Source organism: Epinephelus moara, chromosome 4 (genome assembly GCF_006386435.1).
Source record: "Epinephelus moara isolate mb chromosome 4, YSFRI_EMoa_1.0, whole genome shotgun sequence".
In the NCBI taxonomy this organism is placed as follows: Eukaryota; Metazoa; Chordata; class Actinopteri; order Perciformes; family Serranidae; genus Epinephelus; species Epinephelus moara.
Window position 1 is genome coordinate 23,883,248 of NC_065509.1, and position 23,651 is coordinate 23,906,898.

At 42.7% G+C, this 23,651-nt stretch overlaps 2 protein-coding genes across 2 annotated transcripts in view; one reads left to right on the plus strand and one right to left on the minus strand.

The window, feature by feature from the left end:
- Positions 1 to 23,651, minus strand: part of LOC126389464 (dedicator of cytokinesis protein 2-like) — a 148,815-nt gene that overhangs the window by 60,056 nt on the left and 65,108 nt on the right. Inside the window, exon 26 of the mRNA XM_050043180.1 lies at positions 18,642 to 18,737. Coding sequence (XP_049899137.1) covers positions 18,642 to 18,737 — 96 coding nt within the window. The remainder of the gene's footprint in view (positions 1 to 18,641; positions 18,738 to 23,651) is intronic.
- LOC126389465 (protein INSYN2B) lies at positions 1,730 to 17,553 on the plus strand. Its single transcript, XM_050043181.1, has 3 exons — positions 1,730 to 3,604; positions 9,072 to 9,146; positions 15,379 to 17,553. The coding sequence occupies exons 1-3, from the start codon at positions 2,043 to 2,045 to the stop codon at positions 15,566 to 15,568; spliced, it is 1,827 nt and encodes a 608-aa protein (XP_049899138.1). The 5' UTR covers positions 1,730 to 2,042; the 3' UTR covers positions 15,569 to 17,553.

Below are 23,651 nucleotides of genomic sequence, written 5' to 3' on the forward strand. Positions count from 1 at the left end.
TTGAAATATACAAGTATGATCAGGGAAATGTATGTAAAGTAAAAGTACTCAATGCAGAAAAATCCTAACATTTGAAAAGCTGGAAACATGAAAAGCTACCACGTAGACCTACAAATTTTGGGTAGTTTAATCTCTAACAAAACATCATATTTTATAAACTCTTGATATGTTTTGTGTGCAAAAGTCTAGTACCTAATTACTAAATTTGCCAGATTAATGCAGTGGTATAACAAGTACAATATTTCTAGAGCTGCCCCCTGAAAATCAAAGATTTGAATCATCAGTCAGAGACTCCTCAGTCGACTGAGATTCTCCAAGTTGAGCAGCTGTGTGTTTTTGCTTTTATTTTTACAGTCAGCATGCAGTGTACTTCAGGGGATGTTCTGGCCTCCGGATTTAGCTGCAGAGTGAGTACTCCCCACATTCGTGCTGCTCTCCAGTACAGGAAGCTGCAGACCCAGACTCAGGGTGAGTCAGAGCGAGACGGAGGCAGCTGCCCAAAGGAAGAGAGACTTCGCAAATAACGTTATCCTTGGCCTTCTGCTTAGAGGTGGTGAACTGACAGCTCACAGCAACTTAATACAATACACTCTCTGGCTTTTGTTTGGTATTGAATGTTGGAAAAAATGTTGCACATTTCCAATCCATTGTTAGCGTATTCAGCCCGCATTAGCTCTGAGGGCTACATTGGCTTGTTTACTATACTACATGAATGTCACTGTCACCCTGAACATCCTGGCATTCAAACTCTCAAACTCTATATGTCAAAAAAAAAAAATCTGTGATTTGTTTAGTATTTGTATCGAGCAGCCAAATCTGATTCATCTGACATAAATCTGAGTTGGGTACAGCCCTAAATATGTCGCTCTGATATGAAGTGGAGTAGAACTAGACAATGGCATGAAAAGAAAAGACTCATGTAAGGTACAGTGAATATGTACACACAGTACCTGAGTTGATTTAACTGCATTCCACCACCGCAAATAACCCCACAATTCTGACCAATCTTAATGAAACCAGGTAACCTGCCTGCATTAAAATAAACTCTGCTGCCTAACAAACAAAAAATAAGTAAAAGATATATCTACACTGACTTTAGGCAACATGCTGTCTACCTTAATGGAAAACAGGAAGATGGACAGAGACAATGTTGCAGAGCTTCACATTATGCTGAAGTCGTTAGACAGACTTCCAAACTGCTTCCATGAGAGATGTCGAGGCAAGATGCATTATTGGTTTACATACCGCTGCGGGAGGCAAGCATAACCTCATTTGAAACGTGTCACGCTGTGTCATCATGTAATAAAACGACTACAACAACATCTGTCGTCCCAAATTTATAAGATTTATTGACATAGCTCAGGGGGTTTGTGTGGAACTTGCAACTTTATGGATATACAGTATAAGCTACTACCCTTAAGATATCCCTCGTCTTTTCTGTACCCTCAAAACGAAGAGCTTGATGAGATTTAGTTTTGCCTCTGTAACTCCAACCCACCTGCTGGTCTAATAAGGGCTTGATAGAGTTCTATCGATCTGGTCAGTGTGTGCATTCAGTCGAGGTCGAAGCTTTTATATGGTGCTTTACGTGCCTAATGTCTGTGTCTTCTTGCCAATCTGACCATTTATTCCCTGTCTCCCTCCGTTCTGCGGACGTTTCTCTCATTTATTGCCTCTCTCTTTTTCTCTCTTACAGAACAAACCAACGATGCCCAAAGAATCCATCCAACTCATCATCTGCGGGCCATTGGTTAGAGACTGAGAAAAGCATAGACACTTTTGTCCAATCAGAAGTAGCTAATCTAGTAAGGAGGTCATTAATGGAAGGACATTGAGGGTTTAAAGCCTTATTGGATATTGACTTCCTGTCTCCAGCTTTCACACACAAACTCTCTCACAAACACATCAATTCATCTGGGTAAACAAAAGCTGGAAACATTCTCACTTTTTATTGGATATAATCCTGCTGACGTTGGCTGATGTCACCGCTTGCTTTCATCCCGTTCAGCTCCTCAGGGGGCTGAGCCAACCTGCGGAGGAGTATGGGCAGGAGGGTGGCTGACCCAACCAATCCGGTGCCTGCGCTGGGGGTTCCCCTGGCAGGGGGGCGATGGGGCCCGCTGTGCAGTGTCGGGGTGCAAACATCTCCCGGACTGCGGACTCTCCCCTCTATCAAACGACACGGCAGCCAACCAACCAACACTCATCGGCCACTCGCCATGGCAACAGGCAAAACAGCGACAGTGGAGACAGGGGGAGTTATCAGAAGTGACAGCAACGGTCTGCCGGTGTCCAAGGAGACATCTCAGAACGAGATCAACAGCCTGACACAGGACGACATGGGGTCACAGGGGTCAGGCAGCGGAGTTTACTGCCAAATCAAAACTATACGGACAAACCCAAAGGACACAAGGGAGAAAAGGACAGCTCGGTATACAAATGGCAGTGTGGTAGCCTCTGATGTGGTGGGGGGGGTTTGCACTGAGGCCACAGAAGGTAAGGAGCCAGTCGGAGAGAGGAGGAGGGTGCAGTCTCTACGTGGGGAGACTCATCGCTCTGTATTAAAGACAGGGAGTGTTTGCACAACTGTGCATGCTACCCCACCACGGCCCTGCCGAGTGATGGCGACTTCCCCACCCAGCCTGTGTGGGACATGCGGGAGGAGGCGATCACAGATTACACCGTGCACAGGAGCATGTCGCAAGAGGGCTGTCAATCAAATAACAGCCAGCCAGACTTTACCTAATCCGCCACGGAAACCGTCTGTGGCTCAGTCGAGAAAAGAATGTGCTCTGGACTCTCAGTCTTACCCCAAAAACACAGAGACAGCAAACACCTCCGCACACACATCAGCAAAGACTTCTCAAATACCACAGCTGTCACACACTATACCAAAAACACACAGCTCACATTCCAACCACACGTCACACACACAGAACAAAACAAAAGAGTCAAAGCAGCAAACAAGGCCACATTCTGCAGACTTTTCTCATTACAAGGACTCAGCCACACAAACAACAGAGACACACATGCACAACAACACAGAGAAAACCACAGCTACCACACATACACCACGGCCACACACACCATCCACAGAAGCAGCAGAGCCACAGCCGACTGAAAAACAAAAGTCTGACTTGGCTAAAATCCAGCACAATGATGAACACTCATCAGTCCGTATCACTTCCAAACATCCGGCTCCTTCTGTTCACAGTGACTTAAAATCTACCAACACCCCACCTCTCCCAGCAAAAACCTCTACCACACCCACTTGTACCAAACCTGCCACACCTGCAGCGCAAACCAAAAACACCCAGGACACCACTAACGCTCCCAAACAAACAGCCCGGATCAGACTCAAGGACTACGCAAAACAGAAGAGTAAATCATTCGATGACCACACTCTGCCTTGTAAGACGCATATGAAAGCACAATGTAATGGGGCCCCAGGAGGGTTGTTGGGTGCACCCATAGGGAATGCACCGCGAGGGCTGGAGAGGCAGTTGCAGAGTGTGGAGGAGAACCTCCAGTCCAATCAGGAGAAGATCAAGGTGCTCCTCAATGTCATTCAAGACCTGGAGAAGAGCAAGGCCCTCAGCGAAGGGTGAGAGAAGGGAGTTAATGGGGGACAAAACGGGAGAGAGAAGGGGAGATAGAGGGGATGAAAGGACACAAGAAGAAGTAATGGAGGATGTTGTGGAAGAAAAGAGAAAACAAGAAGGTTAGACACCAAGATGAAGTTATGAATGAGAGGTAGAGATATTCATTGCAGTAGCAAGGGCTTAAAGGAAATGTGCAGATTTTTTGAGGTTGGGTTGTATGAGGTACATATCCATAATCTGTGCAATACCTAGATGTCAATCAGCATGCTCCCAGTTTGGAGAAGCATGCAGGAGTACCACCACAGAGGCTCAAAATGTACGCACAATGTGATTTAGGACATGCATCTGGATCAACATCCCACATCACGTTCCTCAAGCCAACACTGCAATCAACCAATCACAGGCCTCTGACATCATCAGTGTGCTGCTTCTGTGCTTCTTTCAAAATTCCTTTGTGCTTCTTCAGAGCTAAGCTTTCAAAATGAATTTCGTAAAATTGAACAAAATCCTCAGTGACACTAAACAAAAACCTTATAAGCTGCTGCGGGGTTAGTGAGTTAGCACACTAAGTAGGTTGGCTATACTAACAAGTAAGTTTGCCTTAGGCTAGAATATTAGCAAGATGGCTTGCTAATTAGGAAGGCTATCTATATGCTAATGAGTAAGCTTGCAAATAGACTAGAATATTGTTCACTAATGAAGAGTATGGATTATTTAATTTTTCAGTTGCAAATACCTGATTAACACATTCTCCCGCCTTTTTTATAGACTATTAAAAATGTACTTGTTAGTATAGCCTCCCTAGTTAGCAAGCTAAGTTGCTAATATTGTAGTCCATTGGCAAGTTTACTTGTTAGCATAAGCAACCTAGTTAGCAAGCTAACTCACTAACCTTGCAATAACTAAAAAGGTTTTTGTTTAATGTTACTGAAGATTTTGTTCAATTGTGCTAACTTGAATTTGTAAATCTAGCTTAGCTCTGAAGAAGCACAAAGGAGTCAGAGGGCTGTGACTGGTTGAATGCAATGTTGGTCCTGGAATGCGATGTGGGTTGTTGATCCAGGAGCATGTCCTTTTGGCAAAATCAAATGCAGAAATGTACTGCTGTGGATGGGAGTTAGTACCAAAACATATTTAAGCTACGTAAAAAACAGTTTGAATCGATGATTGTCCAGACTCACATGTAGCAATGACAGCTAACAATGCGTTAAAAATGGATTTTGCTGCGAAGATGCTACACATTCTAAAACATGAATGCTTCACACACATCTTCCCCACCCAAGATGAGTGTCACCAATTCAGTATTTGACCGACTGTCTCCCCTTTGTGTTCCTGAGATATTCTGATTTTTTTTTTTTTTGTCATAATGAGCCTATAAATCCTTGAGTTACGGCCAAAAACATGTTTTTTGAGGTCACAGTGACCTTGAACTTTGATCACCAAATTCTAATCAGTTCATGATTGAGTCCAGGTGGCTGTTGGTGCTAAATGTATAGATATTTCCACCAGGTGTTCTTGAAAACATAATGCCTCTGGCCACCACTATCATTGGTGTGGAGGCATAAAAGAATCAGTGTCATTTAAAGTGGACACTATATTGAGATTTTTTTTTTACCGTTTTACCTTGCTGTCAGGCAGTCCTTTACTTTGGCATTACATTTTCTCAACCATAGAACTTCCGTATTCCTGTGGTGCTCACTCTTTTGGCCAGTTCAGTCTCCCTCTACAAAAGTTCTTCTTCTAACTCTGATCTCATTTCCACTGTGAATGGCATTTCATCGTCACTGTTGCAATCACTCAGTTTTTTGTATTTGTTGACTCTTCCATAAACCCCTGAAAGTCTGGCCCCTACAGCTGATCTGCAGCGTAATAAAGTCAAGATAAAGCAGTGAAAATACTCTCAATAAAGCAAACACTTAAACTGATATTGAATTTTTGGGTTGCTAAAATATACTTTTGCTGCTGCCTCCATCCACAGCAGTGCATTGTTTAGCTTCTGTGTTGGTACTTGTGCCTGTTTCTCCAAGCTGGAGGCATGCGACAGCCATCTACTGTAGTTAATACACTGACTGTGGGTAAGTATCTCATACAACCCCACTTCAAAAAACCTGAACTATCCCATTCAGTAAGAGAGTGATATAGAGTGATAAAGAGAAGAAAGAGAAGAAGAGGGGAGGGTGTCAAGGGAGTGCACAAGACTGAGAAGAGAGTATATTTGAGTTTTTACAGCAATATATACCGACAGGCTTTCAAGTCCGTGTAATAGATTTTAAATGTCAGGCCAGTGGAGAGTTGCTGCAGTGTGTGTGTATGTGTGTGTGTTTGTGATCCAATCCTGCAGGGATGTACAATACCTGGCAGCCTGTATTCAATATCAGTAGATCCTCCCTCTGTCCCTTCATCTTACATACATGTCCCCATAGTAACAGTGTCCCCAAGAGACATCATATTACCCACCAAGGCAAACTAATTTGTTCTTTCTTTCTCTCTTCTGCTCATTCTTTCATTCTTGAATCCTCCTCTCCCGCTCCATATGCTTTGTTTCCCCCCCCCTTCATAAATCTAAGTACTCACTTCACTTTAATCAATGCCCTTCCCCCTTTCTCCGTCGCTCTTTAACCCGCCTCAAGCTATTCATCCCTCTCTTCACCTTCACCCTTGCACCTCTCTTTCTTCCATCCTTAATGAATACCCTTTTCTCTCACCTCATCCGTCTTTCTTTCTGCACCTCCAACATATGAATCATGCCTGCAACTAACAACTGTGAATCACTCCGTTGCCCTCTCACCATTTTGCGATCTCCCCCCTCTCCCTGCCCCGACAAGCTGTCCATCACCCTCGCCGGCTGTCATGTGTCAACTGTCAGTCTGTTTTGTTTCTCTATCGCATCCCTATTCTTTGCATCCTCTTCCTCCTCACCCATTTCACCTTTACTGTCAGTAATTCTCCTCCTGTAGTTTATATTATATGTCCTTCTCCCATCCTAACTTTCGACCCTCTTTCTACCACTCCTACCAAATACCTTATGCCCTTCAGTTTTACTTCTCCTCCCAAACAACCAATGTCCTGCCCTTTTTGCCTCATCGTCTCTATGATAATCTTTCTTTCTCCACCTTAACTTCTTTTTTTTACTTGTTTTCATGTTCTGTTTTTACCCTCTATCCCTCCGTCTTTTTGGTGAGGGTTAACAGATGTCTCTAGCTCCAGACTAATCCCTATCAGATTACATTTGAGAAATGCAATTAATGTTTAAGCTGCACAATAAGGCTCCGAAACTCAGTGTACACACTGTCCTGCTCTGTGAGTGCGACTGTATATAATTATACATTCATAGTTTTCAATGTGTGTGTGCTTGTCGTGAGGATGCTCAGGCTAAGTGAATGGAATAATAGGGTAAAGAGGGAGACAGAAGAGAAAGGGTGAGCGCAATTGAGAGAGGAAAAAGACATAAAAAAAGAGGGAGAAAAGCAAGAGAACCAGCCAGTGAGAGGGTCCACATGTATCTGATGCTGTGCCAGAAACGAAAGCACTTTAAGTGGGCCGTGGTGATAAAAGTGTCGGCTGTGCTAAGAGGTTGTCGCTGTGCTCAGCTCCTTGTTTTCTTTTCTCTCCCGGAGCAAATACTCGTCTTCTCTTGCTGTTGTTTGTCTTTGATAAAGACTGGTCGGGGAGAAAAAATGATTCCAGTCACACGGCCTCTCTCCATGTAATTAAAATGTCTATTTTATCAACATAAATCAGCTACTCCCCCATCTACACAGTTCAGTAAAGGGGCAGCCAAAATATCTTGGCAAAATAAAGCGATTTAATTAAATGGCAGTCAGCATGAGCTTGTCAGATCTTTCTATCTGACTTTATTTCCCAACAAGTCTTTTGCTCTGTAGTTTTGTTCAACCTTGATAACACGGCTTGCATGTGTAATCATGGTTTTTTTATAAACGCAAACCAATTTACAGACAACTATTTTCTAGTGTGAAAGACAACAAGATGATTTTCACTCAACACTGCACTTATGATATTGGTGTCATGTAATGTCTGGCTCCGAACTAAGCCTACCTACACAGTCACTGCACACAATGCTTTTCTACCTGCCTGGAATGCCAAACAGGCGAACCATCAGAAGTATTCAGGTGATGTCCTGAATTCTCCTGGTGGGGCACATCGTATGCACTAAACATCACAAGCTATTTTGTGCCCTTTGACAGCCCCCTGAGAGTACACCTGATGCTGCTGCACTCCAGCTCAGCCGCCGGATGAAAATGTTCACAGTGTCATCGTTGCAAACCACAAATATGTTACATTTGCACGTTTCATACGTATCATATCATTGTTTCTAAAGTGATGAAATACACAAGCTGACTGTCATCAGGAGGAGGAGGGGATGGTGGATGGCATGTCACCTCGGTAAAATGCCTACCAAGCTGCAGACCACTGTTTGAGTCCAACAAACAACTACAGCTGTATTTTGGCTCTGCTGAGTGGCATTTCCATCAGTGGTCGCGGCACCAAACCTGAGTGGTTTTAACGACACATTAAAGCATTTCCCAGTGGTGTTTTAGCCACGGAACCTGGGTGTTTTTCATCATCACATTCCGGCATTTCCTAGCAGCACCCAGGTTTGGTAAACCTGGGTGTTTTTTATATCAACACAATGCGGCATTTCCAGGGTTTGAGCCAGCATTTCCCAGCAGATTTGAACAACCGAATGCAGGTGTTTTTCAGTGCTATATTGCAGTGTTTCCCAGTGGCGTTTGAGCGATCGAAACTGGGTGTTTTTTTCATCATCACATTCCGGTATTTCCTCGCAGCGTTTGAGCTACCAAACCTGGGTGTTTGTCATCGACACAATGCAGCATTTCCAGGGTTTGAGCAATGGAACCTGGGTGTTTTTCTCAAACACATCGCAGCGTTTCCCAGCAGATTTGAACCACCAAATGTGGGTGTTTTTCACTGACAAATCTCAGTGTTTCCCAGTGGTGTTTGAGCCAAAAAACATGGGTATTTTTAGCCAAAAATGATCTTTTCCTGACCATAACTAAGTGCTTTTTTGGGCCAAACCTAACTACACCTTCACCACAGCATTACTGAGAAACATCTGCTGCAAAACAATGTACAAATATAACACATCTGTGGTTTGCAGAAATGTTTAATGTGAATATTTCTTCTAGCAATTGTGTTGTGCACTGAGTATGTGTAGGTGAAGAGACCAATAAAAACTGTGATAACGTTAATCAAGAGACTCTTTCTGGAAAAGAAAAGCAAGGCCATTTCTTTCTTAGTCCAAAAAGACTTTATATTTCAGTGACTAATGCCAAACCTGATATTTATACATTATATTTATTGAATCAGTTTATCAAAGGTAATAGTTCTTCACTGAACATGACTGAAATAACATTTTATAAGTATCAATTATGTTCAATTAAACTCCTGCGAGTGTGTGTGAACGTTTTGCATCTGTTGTTTCTGCAGTCGCAGCTCATACAGAACTGGTCAGGACATAAACAACTGCCCCACCTGCCAAAAGACAGCATGCATCATCTACAGGTAACCTGATCAACATAATGAGCTTACTGCATTACATAACCCAACAATGACAACTCATTCTTTCCTGCAGCGTAATAAACAGCCCTGAAACTTCTCTGAGAAAAGCGGCATGCCTTTTGTAGCCTTGAAAATGTTCCATTTCATGTTGTTTTTCTCTCAGCTTTTCCACATTTTATCACATCTTTCTTTTTTATTTTTCATATCCTTTCTTCCTGGTATCCTGCTGTCTCTGCCCTTTTCTCCTGCTCTGATAATTGCACTACTCACACAATATATCCCTATTATGTGAAAAATGCAAGACTATGAATGATCCCCCCTCATCAATATTGAAATTATTACGTGCTGTATTATAGAGATTAGACGAGGACACTCTCTCCAGGAATGATATTTACACATAAAAGAATGTTCTGTGCAAACAAGCAAATTAATTCAGCACCTAAATAATGCGTCTTTCCTGCTGCAGTCGTCCCTCGTGTGTGTGACCTAAATAAGTAATTGCATTCTTAGATCCTCTGCAACTTACAGAGCGGCGCACTCACAATCTGATACCACATACTGTAGTTTAATTCTCCCGTCACCTTCACCCCATCCCTCTCTCATTCTCATCTTTTCATTATGTAAATCATTCCATCTTTTCATCCCGTGCCTGCTAAAGCTCTTTCTTTCATCTCCAAATTTCAATCAAACTGGTTTCCTCTGTACATCCTTACCTCATTCCATCTGTCACATGCCGACGCAATAATCACCTGTGCCCTGCTCCCACCCAACTGCCAAGACTCTGCTCAAGAAGTCAAGCTGTGGGTTTTCCACAAATAAAGTAGCCTCATGGAGCGCAAACAAAACAAATGGAACAGAGAAGAACAAATATGTACTTGCTGTAAGTGGAATAATCTGGCATCAAAAGCTCCTTTTAGTCCAAAAGTTTTTTGCGTGTGTATGCATCAGATCAAAGCTATGCTTGGAGCTAATTGTGTTTGTTTTCAATCACATGTATATAAATCTCCCTTGCAGGCCATAAGAGATAAAGACACATTTTACAGGGCCTTTCTCTCTCCAGTTCTCAATAACTCACAAAAGACATTCGCCTCCCAGCAGCGCCGCATCTGCATTTCTCCCGTACTTTCACTTTCTACAACTCTGCCGTTTAATCTCTCCATCTCTTTTTCCAACTCCCTCTTCCTCTTCCTCTTCATCCCATTCTCTCCTCCCCTTGATCTTAATTAACACAGCAGGATGCTTAGCCAAGTAAGTTGTAATGAACACTGAGGGGAAAGGACTAGCACGTGGCAACATACTCATCCACCACACAGATGAAATAAACATACACATATCTTCCTCCTACTTTGCACTGAGTCATATGCATGCACATAAACATGAAGATGAAAGCCTTAAAACTTGCATTACACAACCATTAAATTAAAGGGATACTTGTCTGATTTCAACCAGCTTTGTACCATAACAATGTGAGTTGTATGTGTAAAAGAACTGTGGTAAACTTTCCTTCATCTTGCCAGCACCCAGATCTGCCAACAAAAACTTGCCAGATGATGCAATTTTGCTGGCTTTCGGGCTGTTGCTTGAACTAGATTGTAAGTTCTCATTTTTGTTTTGCCACCAGTGACACAAAGAGTACAGAAGCAGATTCAGAGAGAGACCCTTCTCGGTCTAAAACTCAGACCGAACTCTGATCAAATGGCAAAGCAGGCAGTGCTGATCAAACATAAACCAAGTTGCTGTTGCAGTATTGTGTATTTCTTGTTGTATTCAATGAATGTTTTCAAAAAATATTTTAGCGCATTGTTTAGCTTTTATACAACTTTATGTACAGGATGTTGGCGCCATACTGTCTCCTGTACTGTAAAAACAGAGGCTAAAAGAAAAACTGAGATTAAATGGAGAAACATACATCACCCACCAAAAAACAACAGGGACTAGGCCTTACGTCTTGCGTCACAGTGAGTTATCTGACTTATATTGAGTATTGACTTACGCAGTCTTGTCACCTTGCATTGGATCGTTGGTTTTCTCATCACTTGTCAAATTAGAAAAAGCAAAACCTAAAAAGTTGTTGCCTCAACCCCAAGATAAAACCTTCAGGAGACCTTACATCTAATCTGTATTCTGATGTCAATGAGACGATTAGATTCTGTGTAGCCGATATAGGTGTGAGACCAAATATACAAATTGTTGAAAACATGAATAATGTATTCTCTATGCCTTCATACTTGTCCATCCATCCATCCATTTTCAATTGATATCCAAGGCTGGGTCGCAGGGGCAGCAGGCCAAGCAAAGCATTCCAGACATCCCTCTCTCCGGCAACGCTTTCCAACTCCTCCTGGGGGACCCCAAGGCGCTCCCAGGCCAGACGAGATATGTAATCCCTCCATGTTCTGGGTCTGCCCCGGGGCCTCCTACCAGTGCGACGTGTCCGGAACACCTCCAATGGGAGGTGCCCAGGAGGCATCCTAATCAGATGCCTGTACTCAGAGCTCCATCCAGATGTCCGAGCTCCTTACCCTATCTCTAAGGTTGAGCCCAGCCACCCTTCTGAGGCAACTCATTTCAGCCGCTTGTATCTGCAAAGTTATTCTTTCGGTCACTACCCAGAGCTCATGACCATAGCTGAAGGTTGGGGCGTAGATAGACCAGTAAATTAAAAGCTTTGCCTTCTGGCTCAGCTTTCTCTTCACCACAATAGTCCAGCACAGCGCCCGTATCACTGCAGATGCTGCATCAAATGCCAATCCATCTCACAATCCATCCTACCCTCACTCATGAACAAGACCTCAATACACTTGAACTCCCTTGCTTGGGGCAGTAACCCACTCCCAACCCGGAGGGGGCAATCCACTGTTTTCCTGATCCTTGTTGCGTTTATTATTCAGTCTAGTTTTCCTAAATTTACAAGCTTTAGAAATAGGATCAAGGAGCTTGTGGAAGCAGGCCCTGCTATATCCTACAAACCACAAACCATGGGTGTTTTTAGGGACCGGTAGGAGTGTTTATTGGTTCAGTGTGGTGCAGTGCATTCTGGTAGTTTTACGTTTTCAACCTCTTAAGCAAAAGCAAATGCCATGCTCTCTGTTTTCTCTTGTCATGTAGCACCAGCATTTCAAAAGTATTGGCATCTTTCTACTGCACTGAGAGCCCAGTTTTATGAAGAGACCATATTTTCAGTAGCAAAATACTAATTCAAACAGGAAAACAAAATTGCTCACAAAAGGCATTATTCTGAGAATTCATAAATTAGTCTGCTCTCCAAAAAAAGTCAGAGGAAAAAGCTCCCCCCAAAATAATTCTATCAAAAGCTCTGAATATGCTGCATCGATTAACAGTGTAGGAAATTGGACAGGAAAAAAAATCATGTTTACAGGAGAGAAAACACCATTATTTAAGATGTACTACTATTATTTTTTTGACAAATAAACCGAGTGTGTAATATTAGAGTGAACATGCAGCGGAGGAAACCTGTCATTAGTAACACGAAAGAACATTTAATAACAGTAATTAAGACATTAAAATACTTTCAAGGCCCTGAATTTAGATCTCCAGACACTTGTGGAGGATTTTTAAGGGCCTGAGGCTATGCTGATCTCAAGAGTGTCTTTCTTCTTCTCCTCACATCATTATCATCCTTCTTCTCTCTCTCCTCAGTTTCAGAGATTTTCTTTCCTGCTCCACTTTCCCTTTGTTTTTCCTGCACACATGCAAATATAATCATGTATACACACATGCTAATTAATCCAACAAAAAAGGGAATCCGCTATTGTTGGATGCGTTTGTGCATGCATCTCATATGCGTACTTGCATGCACACACAGTCGTACCAACAAACAAAGAAATGGACACACTTGTTGAAGATGTTAAGAAAAAATGTTAATGACTTGGACAGATATGAAGATTCTGCTCTGTAATCATTTTTCTTCTCCTTTAAAGTTCCCATAAAAAAAAATTACACACATTATATATGCAGAAAACATTTTCAGTGGCCGATTGTGCCAAACGCAAAAGTCTGCAGCTCCATTTGTTTGATTGGATGGCCTTATCATAGCCTCAGAGAGGATTCTGGGTAGAGAGGATGGTGAGATAGGGAAAGGGAGACACACAAGCAAAGGATGAATTACGCGTGGGACTGAAACTTCCGTCCTAATGAATTGAAAAAAGTGGTTTTGATGTGGGCTGGCTGCCTGAAGATGTTTTGCCATTGTCAGTCCTAATTAATGTGTATGATGAGAGACAGGGGGGAGAGGAACTTTTGACAGGCCCTCTGTTTTCCTCTCAGAGCTTAAACAGCTCAAACACAAACACACAGAGACACCTTACACCTAAAAGGTATTCTGTGACTTTCATTTACTCAAACATAATGAGTAAGAGACATAACACAAGGCATATAACACAGCCATACATCCTGAACCTGTCCTGTATGTGAGCAGTGAACAGTCACCCTCGCTTGAACCACAAAAGTTAGGGTTTAAAAATACATCTCACAAGAATAGAAACAACAAGAACACACAGTCACGCACACAGTTGCAAAGACGCTGAAGATGACAGCTTGCAGACCGAATTAAGAGCAGCAGCTTTTCCCAGTGTGCCATAATCCCATGAACAATAGTGAGTGAGAGGTACAGTAGATATGGGCTGAGAGAGGTAGTTAGAGAGGATTGAGAGAAGGGGAGGTTGAAACCTAGTGAAGTGTGTGGGTAAAGAGTGATCTGAAAAGGAAAGTCCTCCACTCTAAAACAAGATAGACTATAATTGAGCGAATGTGGGACAGATGCACCACTTATCTTATATATATGTTTTGTGTGTGAACAATATCTGACTGTGTGTATGTGTGTATTCAGAGTACATCTACTTTATCATTTATTCATGGTAGCCATCTCCCTTCCTCTGTGCCCACCAGAGCTTTTACTTCCTCCTCTATTCACTCAGCTCCATCCCTCAGCTTTTTCTCAGGGAGCCGAGACCTTTCCGCCCTCCTCCCCCCCCCTCGTCTCTGGTGGCACTCATCCTCTCCTTCTTTACCTCCCTCTGTCTTTTTGTTTCCCTCCTTAGTGACCTCTCTGCCCTATCTTATTAAAGCTCGCCTTCTTTCATTTATCCATCCCTCTATCTCCCAGAGGAGAGTCAGCTCCTTTCCTCTCTCCTTCCATAAGCCCCTCTATGCCCCCCCCCCCCCCCCCCCCTCGCTCAGCTGTGAGCGTGTTGTGGAAGATGCAAACGTTGGGTGTCAGGGGAGCACATATGTGTTTGTACAGTATGTGTGTGTGAGAGTGCTGGGGTGTTGGGAGAGGAGGGGAGGGTGGGTAGTTGTCTCTGCTCTCCTTGCCTCATCATGTGGCTCATTAACTCCAGATGCCAGGCCCTATGCAGCTCCACCCCTATAATCCAACTCAACACACACACACACACATTCTTTCACACACAAAAACACAGTTACCAAAAGGAGAGAGAGGCTCAAAGTCTACTACACTATGACCTGCAGCGGTGGACACTTCAGAGAGCTGGTGAGAAAGAGAGCGCGAGGGAGATGAGGAGGGGAAACGACAGAAGCATAGAAAAAGAAAGCCAAGAGGGTCTGCTTTGAACCCATCAGAAGAGCAAGAAAAAAAAAAGTTCCTCCCTTGCTCCTTCCTTTAGCTCCTCCATTTTGCAAATACCCCTTCGCTTTCCTTTCCTCTCCTCTCCTCTCTTTCCTGCTCTCCTTTTCATTCTCCTCCCACTCCTCTCGTCTCACCAGCCTGTGATCTATCGGTGCATGAAGCGCAGAAGAATACTATGGACGTGAAATGAGTGCTGAGTTGAGACTGTGTGAAAGTGTGTGTGTGTGTGTGTGCTGAAGCTGCATATATCCGAGTTGAGAACACAACATGTTTTAACATCTCCATATAAAACTGCATTGTGCGTAAGTACAACCTCTCTTTAAAGTGCTGTCAGCATTTCGCGACGCACTTTACATTTCAATGTCACTAAAACTCCTTCGCTCACCTTTCTCTCAATCTGTCTGTCTAATCTCTCTTTCTGCACAGTGGACCTCCACCTGTCATCACATCCCTCCGCTCGTCCTCTCCCTCTATCTCACTACCCCCACATCTAATCTCTTTTTGTGAAAAATGAGCTGTATAAATAAATTTGACTTGATTTGACTCTTCCCCAACCTCTAAATTGTGCTTCTCCCTCATCCCTGTCTCCTCCCCCTTTCAACGGCTCTCTCTTTCTGTCCTACCCAGCGTGGAGCATGATTTCCGACAGCAGGAGGGACGCTTCCAGGTGGTCATGGAGGCTCTGGAGGGGGATTATGACGTGCCTGTACCCACTCTGACCAAGCCCACACCAGCTCCGTCCACCTCGACCTCCAGCCGCCCGAGCACGAAGACCCGTGTCAAGAAACTCCGCAAGAAATGTTTCTGGTGGCTGTAAGATTTGGGAAAACCACAACCACCTTGCTGGCCATAGGGCATGTGGGTGATGATTGTGTTTTAGGAGATCACATGCCTCAAAGTTTCGGAATAAAGCATTGCTGTCATGGTCCGTTGGGTGACTACTTTGTTCAAGTGTCATTAAAATGGCACTTTATCCACAGCAATGCTTCTGCAGTTTTTAAAAGATACACCAGGGAACCAGGCAGAGAAAGAGGAAATGCACTAAAGAAGGAAACGAGGACCAAAGGCGCTGCTGAACTTCTCTCTGATATATCTAACAGGGGTAAAGAAAACACTGTGGGACTTCAGAGGCTACTTTGTGATTAACTTTTGACTCAAAGCAAGGATACCATTTTTCCATAATCACTCTGTAACAGAGAGTTGAAGCTTTGAAACTTTGGGTGACAGACTGGTGTTTTGTTTGTCACTTGGCTGACTGGCTGTCTAGACAGATGGACAGATGTATAAATGGATTTACACCCGGATGGATTCACGCTAACAGCTGGGAATGAATCCTCGCAACAGTTTTCGGCTAAATCACAGCTATAAGCAGGGGAACCGGAAAGATTTTGAAAATCCAAGCAATTTATCAGCGAATCGGAATACTGTGTCTTTGGTCGGCTTGACGGCCAATATTTGAATGTAGCAGCAACTCAAGAGCTATAAGAGGATATGAGTGGAAGAGGAGCTGATGAGCCCTCTGGAAACAAAGAGACGGCTCGCTGGATGGATATCAGGGTTTTGGAGAGCACAGTGGAGATTGTGTAAAGAATACATTAAGAGACAATGTGATGGGCAGCTGATCACAGACTGACAGGCCGTGTCAGGTGATTAAAAATTCTGTCAACGCTGTCTGACAGAGTGATTGATTCTCTCCTTTTATTACCATCCAAAATGGAAGTGTTTTGATGTAAGTTCAATCTTGTTTCAAGGATTTACACACACACACACACACACACACACACACACACACACACGCATAGAAATACATGCACAAAAAGGCGTACACTCACACAAACACACAGTATACTCATTGTAACACAAGCAAGTACTCCACACACACATACATTTGTGAACCAATGAAAACTAGGGGTAGACCAGTCATCACTTTGCAGGCAGTTACTGGCCTGTATTCACGTTTCAAAGATGTATTAATATTTGCAAAGTCTGAGCTAATAAGGCGCCTATAAATTCTGTACTGTGAAACTAGCTGTGTATGCCTGGAGTCTTTTCTTAAGTTCACACTGCATAAACTGTGCAGGAGAATGCTCTGTTGTTGTGCAACACACGGGGAGCCCAGCAATATCAGTTTCATGTGATTTAGCAGCTACCAACTGTGACTGCAGTTTCACAGTGAGAACATATAACCCAAAACATGCTCAATCTTTTTGAAAAAGTTATCCCCCAATAACAAACATCACGATGTTCACATTAAATATACCGTAGATAATCATTTCCATATCTACAAACTTGCTCATTAGCATTCGGCCCACACAGCCACTGCTAGCTGGATCATTAAGCTAAAATAGAGCAACAAAAATCAATGATGAAAACATCTTCAAAATGTACATAAAAAAAGTATATTTTATCAAGTCAAGGTATGTTATCCCATTTAAAGGAACATTTGAAACTAATAAAAAAAAGTCTTTGTAAAATCATAACACAATTAGTAGATGAAAACAGTATTTTATTAAAAAAAACTATATATTGGCAGACGCGTCTTTTATCAGAAATTGTAACTCAAGATCTGTACAAGTCTACCCCTGTTTAAACACACACATCCGCACCATAACTCTGCACACATGTAAACACACACCATTTGCACAATGCTTAGCTCACAGCAGCTTACAGGTTAACCACTAATCTCGCAAAGACTTCCTTCAGCTGCCTCTGGCTGACAAGTTGCCACCAATTAGAACCCTGGATGACACCACATGTACCAATTAACAATAACAGTGCGTGAGCTCCCACGATGCCCCTCTCTTCCTGATCTTCCTCTTGTATGTACAATAAAAGTGTGTATTTTAAACAATATGTGCTGGTGTTGACGTACTTTGTGTTCCTGGATGTGCAGACGTGAGTGGATGACCGGGGGCTTTTCAACAAATCAACCAGCGAGAAAAAGAAAAGAAGGCAAGTCGGACATATATGAGACTTATTAGGAATGCCGATTCATCAGCCAAACATCAGTTTCCGCTGATATCCGCCTTGTTGCCATCAGCCTGTAAATAAGATGTCATTTGCTGATGGCAGTGGCTGATGTTTTTCTGTTTTGTGCAGGCTAAAAAGCACGGCTCATGACTAACTGCATCCTGTCGTCCCGGGGAAAATAGAAAACGTGTTTCGGACAAAGAGAGATCTTCCCCAGGATGACAAAAGGATGCAGTAAATTCACTACTGACACGTCAGGCGACACACCATAATTTTTCCCTAATAATGCTACATTGTGAATAGCAAATCTGTGTTGACATCATTGCAAGAGGAGCTAGTCAGCATTAGCTATCTGTAGCTAATGGCAGAACAAACAGCTGACAGAGGTTGCTCTGAGTTACACTATGATGCGTTCAAGTGCTACTCAATTAAAATTTCAATTGAGCAAAGGAAAACATTCTCATGAGGCATTCATGTGCTCCTGTAAAATGTAGTTTTGGGCAAAATACTTGAAGGAGAAATCTGTTGATGTTTTCACAACAATATAAAATAGATAGAGGGACTTATGACACATTATATAATGTAATAAGACTTTTGGAGCAGTTTTTTAAAGATGTTTTTCATGTGAAAAAGTTATATTAAAGGCCGATTTTATAAATTTGCATGATTGATTTGTGCTTATTTAAAGGTAGTGTAGTGAAGGGCTGAATAACATTTATACAGTTCAGTTATTTTTGTTTTATAGGGTAGATTTCTTTGTTTCTGTGGCAAAAAATGAGCGACGATGACAAAAAGAAGAAAAAACATCGGTATTGAAAATGGCTATCCGCCATCAGTCAAACTACTACAAAGTATCAACTCAGAATTTTACAATCAGTGCCTCTCTAGTACTCTAGTACTGCAAAATTGTGTGTACTTACAATAAGGGCATGCTCTCGTCCCATCGTGATGACTGTCTGGTTGATGATCCTCAGCAGAGACACCACAATGTCCTGGATATGTTGAAATGTCTCCCCCTTGAAAAACAGACAGAGAAGAGTAAAAGAAAGAGAGTGTTAGAGAAGGATGGAGAGCAAAGCAAGTCAAAGAAACAGATTCCCTCAGGTGTGAACACACACAAACACCCACACAAATGCAGAACAGGATTAAGTCCGATTGAAGCAGCGTCCACTAAAGCGTGACGTTGGCGCAGCTCTGAGAAAGATCTCAAAAGTTTTTTTTCCTTTAAAAAACTTGGGGGACTAGTCAGGCTTTGTTTGTGCTGCCGTTTTCCCCTCTCATGAACTCTCCTCACTAAGAAAACAACCAAGTTTGCGCACCCAGTCTCAAACCTCACTCGGGCTCTGAATGGATGACTGGCAGATCAAATGAAACAAGAAAGAGAATCAAGTTTTACCAAATCTGAAATTTAAAGTCTGCTCACTTTTCAGAAAGTGAGCCTCACCAGAACATTCAGTTAATCATCCTCAGTGTGGACATTTGAACCTCAAAGGCACGTGGATGTGGATTTTTTTTGTGCAGACCTGCTTTCCTATTCCTGTCTTTCCCCTCTCTTTGAAGCCACTTTTCTGTCATCTTTCTTTTCCTCCATCAGCCCAGAGGCAAACAAGGGGGATTAGATGTATCTACCAATCTGTGCTCAGACCAGTCCCAAGGCAAGTTACTGTTGCTTAGTTAAAACATCATAATTATTTGTCAACTGCAAGGAAAGTGTTGTTAGACATTAGGACTGGCACATAAAGTATGATTGGACCCGCTGTCTGGAGCCTTCACACAGGAGGTGGTGCATTTTGATGCAGTGTTGGTTGTTTCACCCACTGAGAGCAAAAGAAAAACACACACTGTGGATAATATTTGCAGTTTTTACAATGGCCAGTCAAACAGTATAAACAACGGGCTTCGACGACCACTTCTTTTTCAGATCGACAACAGTTTCTTGAACTTAAAGAGGAACTACGTCCATTTTCAAAACTCATACATGCTATTCCTACAGTCTAAGACTAGGGATATCAACAGTTAATCATTAATCAGTTAATCGCTGGGAATATTCTTGATTCTTGATTATGCATGTCGGTCCACAGGTTAATTCTGCTACTCTTCAGTTTATTGCACTGCACACTACTCAGATCTGGTAAGAGACAGACGGCCAGCTAGCCATGTTAACATTTAGAAACATAGTGCTTACTGCCCACCCTACAATCTCCACTGGTTAGCTAGCCTTGGCCACTCTCTACTGTGCATGAGCTGGGTCGGGTGGCAGCTGACGTCAGCTAGAGGTGCTGCTCATTTGGCGATTACCACTAGTAACGGCATCCTGACCCAACAGCTGTGCTGTGGAAACAATGTGCCCACCCTCCAGTCTCCCCCTAGGTCGCCCTGGTGAATGAGTGACTTGATTTTGAGCTGCAACCCCGCTTAGCATTACTGTTAGCTCTGTTAGCACCATTAGCAATGTCAGCATGCCTATTGGTGATAACATGGTTAACAATGCTAAGGGGGTTTTGCGCTCAAAATGAAGCCACTTACTCACCCGGGCTACCTTGCAGAGACCGGAAGTTGGCTATCGTGTCTGGCAGCAACATCGTCCAGTTATTAGAATACCAATACCGCGGGGGAGGCGGGGGGGGGGGTGCTCCCCTCTAAGAGTAGGCAACACAGATACATCTTCTATCATGGTATGTTATTTTATAGCATACAGCATTTTCTGAGAACTAGATGGGAGTTAGCAGTTGCGATATGGACTTACTACTGATATTTTAAATACCTCAATATTGGTATATGAAAATATTAACATTGATTCCAGTAGTGCTTTTTAGGAAACAAAATGTGTTTTAATCTGAATATGACAACCCCATAAGAATAATATGCTCTTCATTTTGTTGAGCTACTATCCTACCCTAAAGTGTAAGCTTAAAAAATGCTATCATTTGACTATAATGGTGTTTATATTTCACAAAAACACATGACAGTTGTTATTAAATCTATTATCACAATATCAACATGATTTAGATTTACTGCCCTGCTTCACTTGAACCTTTTTACTAAAGTTGATCTGTCACAATTTTAAATTAAACATGCAGAGAAAAGTCATTGATAAGATGACAAATTTAATATTTTTGAATAAATAATGATAAATGTATTTTGATGGCAAAAATATTCACGACATTGTGCCAGATAATAAGGCAAGAAAACAGTGTTTTATGACCCATAGAGACTGCAAGTTATTAAAACGAAGTCTGACAGATGACACAAAAATGACTCAAATCCCTGTCTCAAAAAAGCATGCATATGTAAAATATGCACCTTTACAGAGGCATGGCTCCATGTACACAGGACAACACACACACACACACACACACACACACACACACACACACACACTATGCTACAGTGACTTGGTCAATGGAAGCTGACTCAGCCTTGCCTCGGGGTAGAGACTCACTAGTGAAGCATCTGCTGCATCCAAGCACACCTTAGCAATAATGCTGCAAGGTGCATCTGTGTGTGTGTGCAACCTTGTTAGCATAATGTGACCCACATTTTTGTGCCCTCTTCATGTGTGCATGCCCTTGTGTGAGTTGATCAACAAAACATGAAGCAAAGAGTGAAGGTCCGCAAAGAACAGAAGTGGGTGAACAAAAAAAAGTTCAAAGTTTCAAATGCAGCACTCTTTCTTTCCCTCTGTGACTCTGTGTGTGTATGTGACTCTGTGTGTGTATGTGACCGTGTGTGCTGACCTGATGGAAGATGGTGTGAAGGGCTGGATGGGAATCAGGTAGGCAAGCTTAAACCACATTAAATGCACTGACTCAGAGCCTCAGGGCACAGTGAAGATAAACATGTATGTCATCTTGCATACAATTTCTGTCTCAGACTACCTCCACACACACACACACACACACACACACACACACACACACACACAGTTAGGTTGAGGCGCAGCTGTTGGTCCTAAATAAGCCTAAATCTTTTTGGCTCACTGTAGGTATTTTAGTCTCCTGGAAAGAGTTTCTCAGACAGTCGTCTCAGAGCAGGAAGACGGGAGATGGGGCACAATGCTCTTTCTCTCTCCTGCAGAACACAGACACGTGGAAGGTCGATACTCTGTTTATTTATTCCGAACTGTAGCCAGACCAGTTTATCATCTCCACTGGCAACATGATATGAAAAAGAAAAACAGAAAACATTGTTTCGGGGGTAGGGGGAAAAAAGAAACAGGAGGGCTTTGGTGAGCCATGTCTTTGTGTCTCTCTCTATTAGCATCCTCCCTTCATCACACACACTAAAGTTACTTATAAATTCAACACAAACTCCCTCAGACATGAACATCTGTCCTCCCTTCCATCTCTGTTTCTCTTTCTGCATTTATCTCTCCAGTTTAGAGACATCTGTGGTGTGACAACATAATCAGGTACCACCCATAGCGCGGAGGAGAGAGATGAAGAGATGGGTGGAAAAAAAAAGGCGAAAGGATGCAGAAAACAAGAGGTGGGGGGCGAGGAGGTGAGACCGTCTGCCATCACCTCTTCCCTCCTCTGCCTCTGTTGTTTTCCTTCCATCTGTTTTCCCACTCCCCCGTTGCAATTTCAGACAGTCGTCTTTCAGCTCCCTGCATTGCTTTCTTGTAAAATCCCTCCACCTTATTGTCTATGAAATAAACACTTTCACCTCCGTCTGTTTGGCTGTTAACTCTCTTGTCCCGCTCCTCCATTCACTGTTTCTCATCCTCCCTGCGTGGCCATGAGCGGTTTTCATTTCTCTGGCTTTTTCTGCTCTTGTTCATTTTTCCCCTGACGATTTGAAAAACAAAAAACAAAACACATCTGTGTGAGTGTGTGAAAGAGGGAGAGAGGGGTTTTTCACTGGCGAACAACAGTGTCTGGGTTTTACAAAAAGATGTGCAGAATAAAGAACAGGAGCCATATGGAGATGCTGCGGTCAAGGTTCTTATTACACTATACTATGTATACGAATATATATATACCAGCAGCAGGCATACACAAGATGATGTAGATAAGTGTGTGTTATTTCTTTGACTGCATTTCTGTGTGTACTTGAGTAAAAACGTTCAGAATTAATCAGAGCCAGTGCTCGCTTTGACAGTGTCTTTATGTTTAGACACTATGTAGAGATGCAATGTGTGTGTTTGTGCGGAGAATACTTTAATCTTGAGTCTGACTCTTTTGCTCTCATGCAGCTTGATATAAAACCTGTATGAGACTGTGCGTCAATGGTATTGCAGACTGATTGTATTTGTACCTGTCATGTCCTTTTAACACCTCAACCGATGCAAATTCATCTCATCACATTCACTCCACTCCATTCATTACTCGTCTCCGGCTCTCCTCTCACTGTCTCTCCTCTCTGGGCTCATGCTTCATTAGTGATATCCAAACAAATAGAGCTGGAAAATCAAAAAGCCACACCTTCACTTCAACAACTCAGCAGGCTGTCAACAACTTGCAGGAGCAATTAAAAAACCCTCAGCTGGATATCTGTGATGTATCTGTTGTGTGTGTGTGTGAGTAATAAACGTCTTTAGTTCGGGGGCTAACGGGAGTTTGTTTCGACAGGCTAACACGCGGCAACATGCGTGAACAAAATCAATTAGATTCTAATTGGTCGAGGCCTGCATCATTGCACGACTGCAGGACTGAAGACAAAACAGCCTAAGGCTATTTACTTTACTCTTTAGGAAACAAGTTCCACTGAGGTGGCACGGAGCTCAGGGGTAGTTCAAATTCATTCAGTGATACTGGGTAAAGGGGAAATGTTTTTTAATTCATGGGCTGGAACATTGTTAGTCTAACATTTTTCCAATAATAATGCTGTGATAGAGGGTACTATGGTGTAGTATCAGCGCAAATGATGTTCGACAGTTCAGTCACTCATGTTTGTGCTGATTGGTCTGCAGCAACTGTAAGCACACT

Coding starts and splice junctions, on each gene's coding strand:
- LOC126389465 (XM_050043181.1), top strand. CDS start 2,043: ATGGGCAGGAGGGTGGCTGACCCAACCAATCCGGTGCCTGCGCTGGGG. Junction 3,605..9,071: donor AGCAAGGCCCTCAGCGAAGG/GTGAGAGAAGGG, acceptor TTGTTTCTGCAG/TCGCAGCTCATACAGAACTG. Junction 9,147..15,378: donor ACAGCATGCATCATCTACAG/GTAACCTGATCA, acceptor TGTCCTACCCAG/CGTGGAGCATGATTTCCGAC.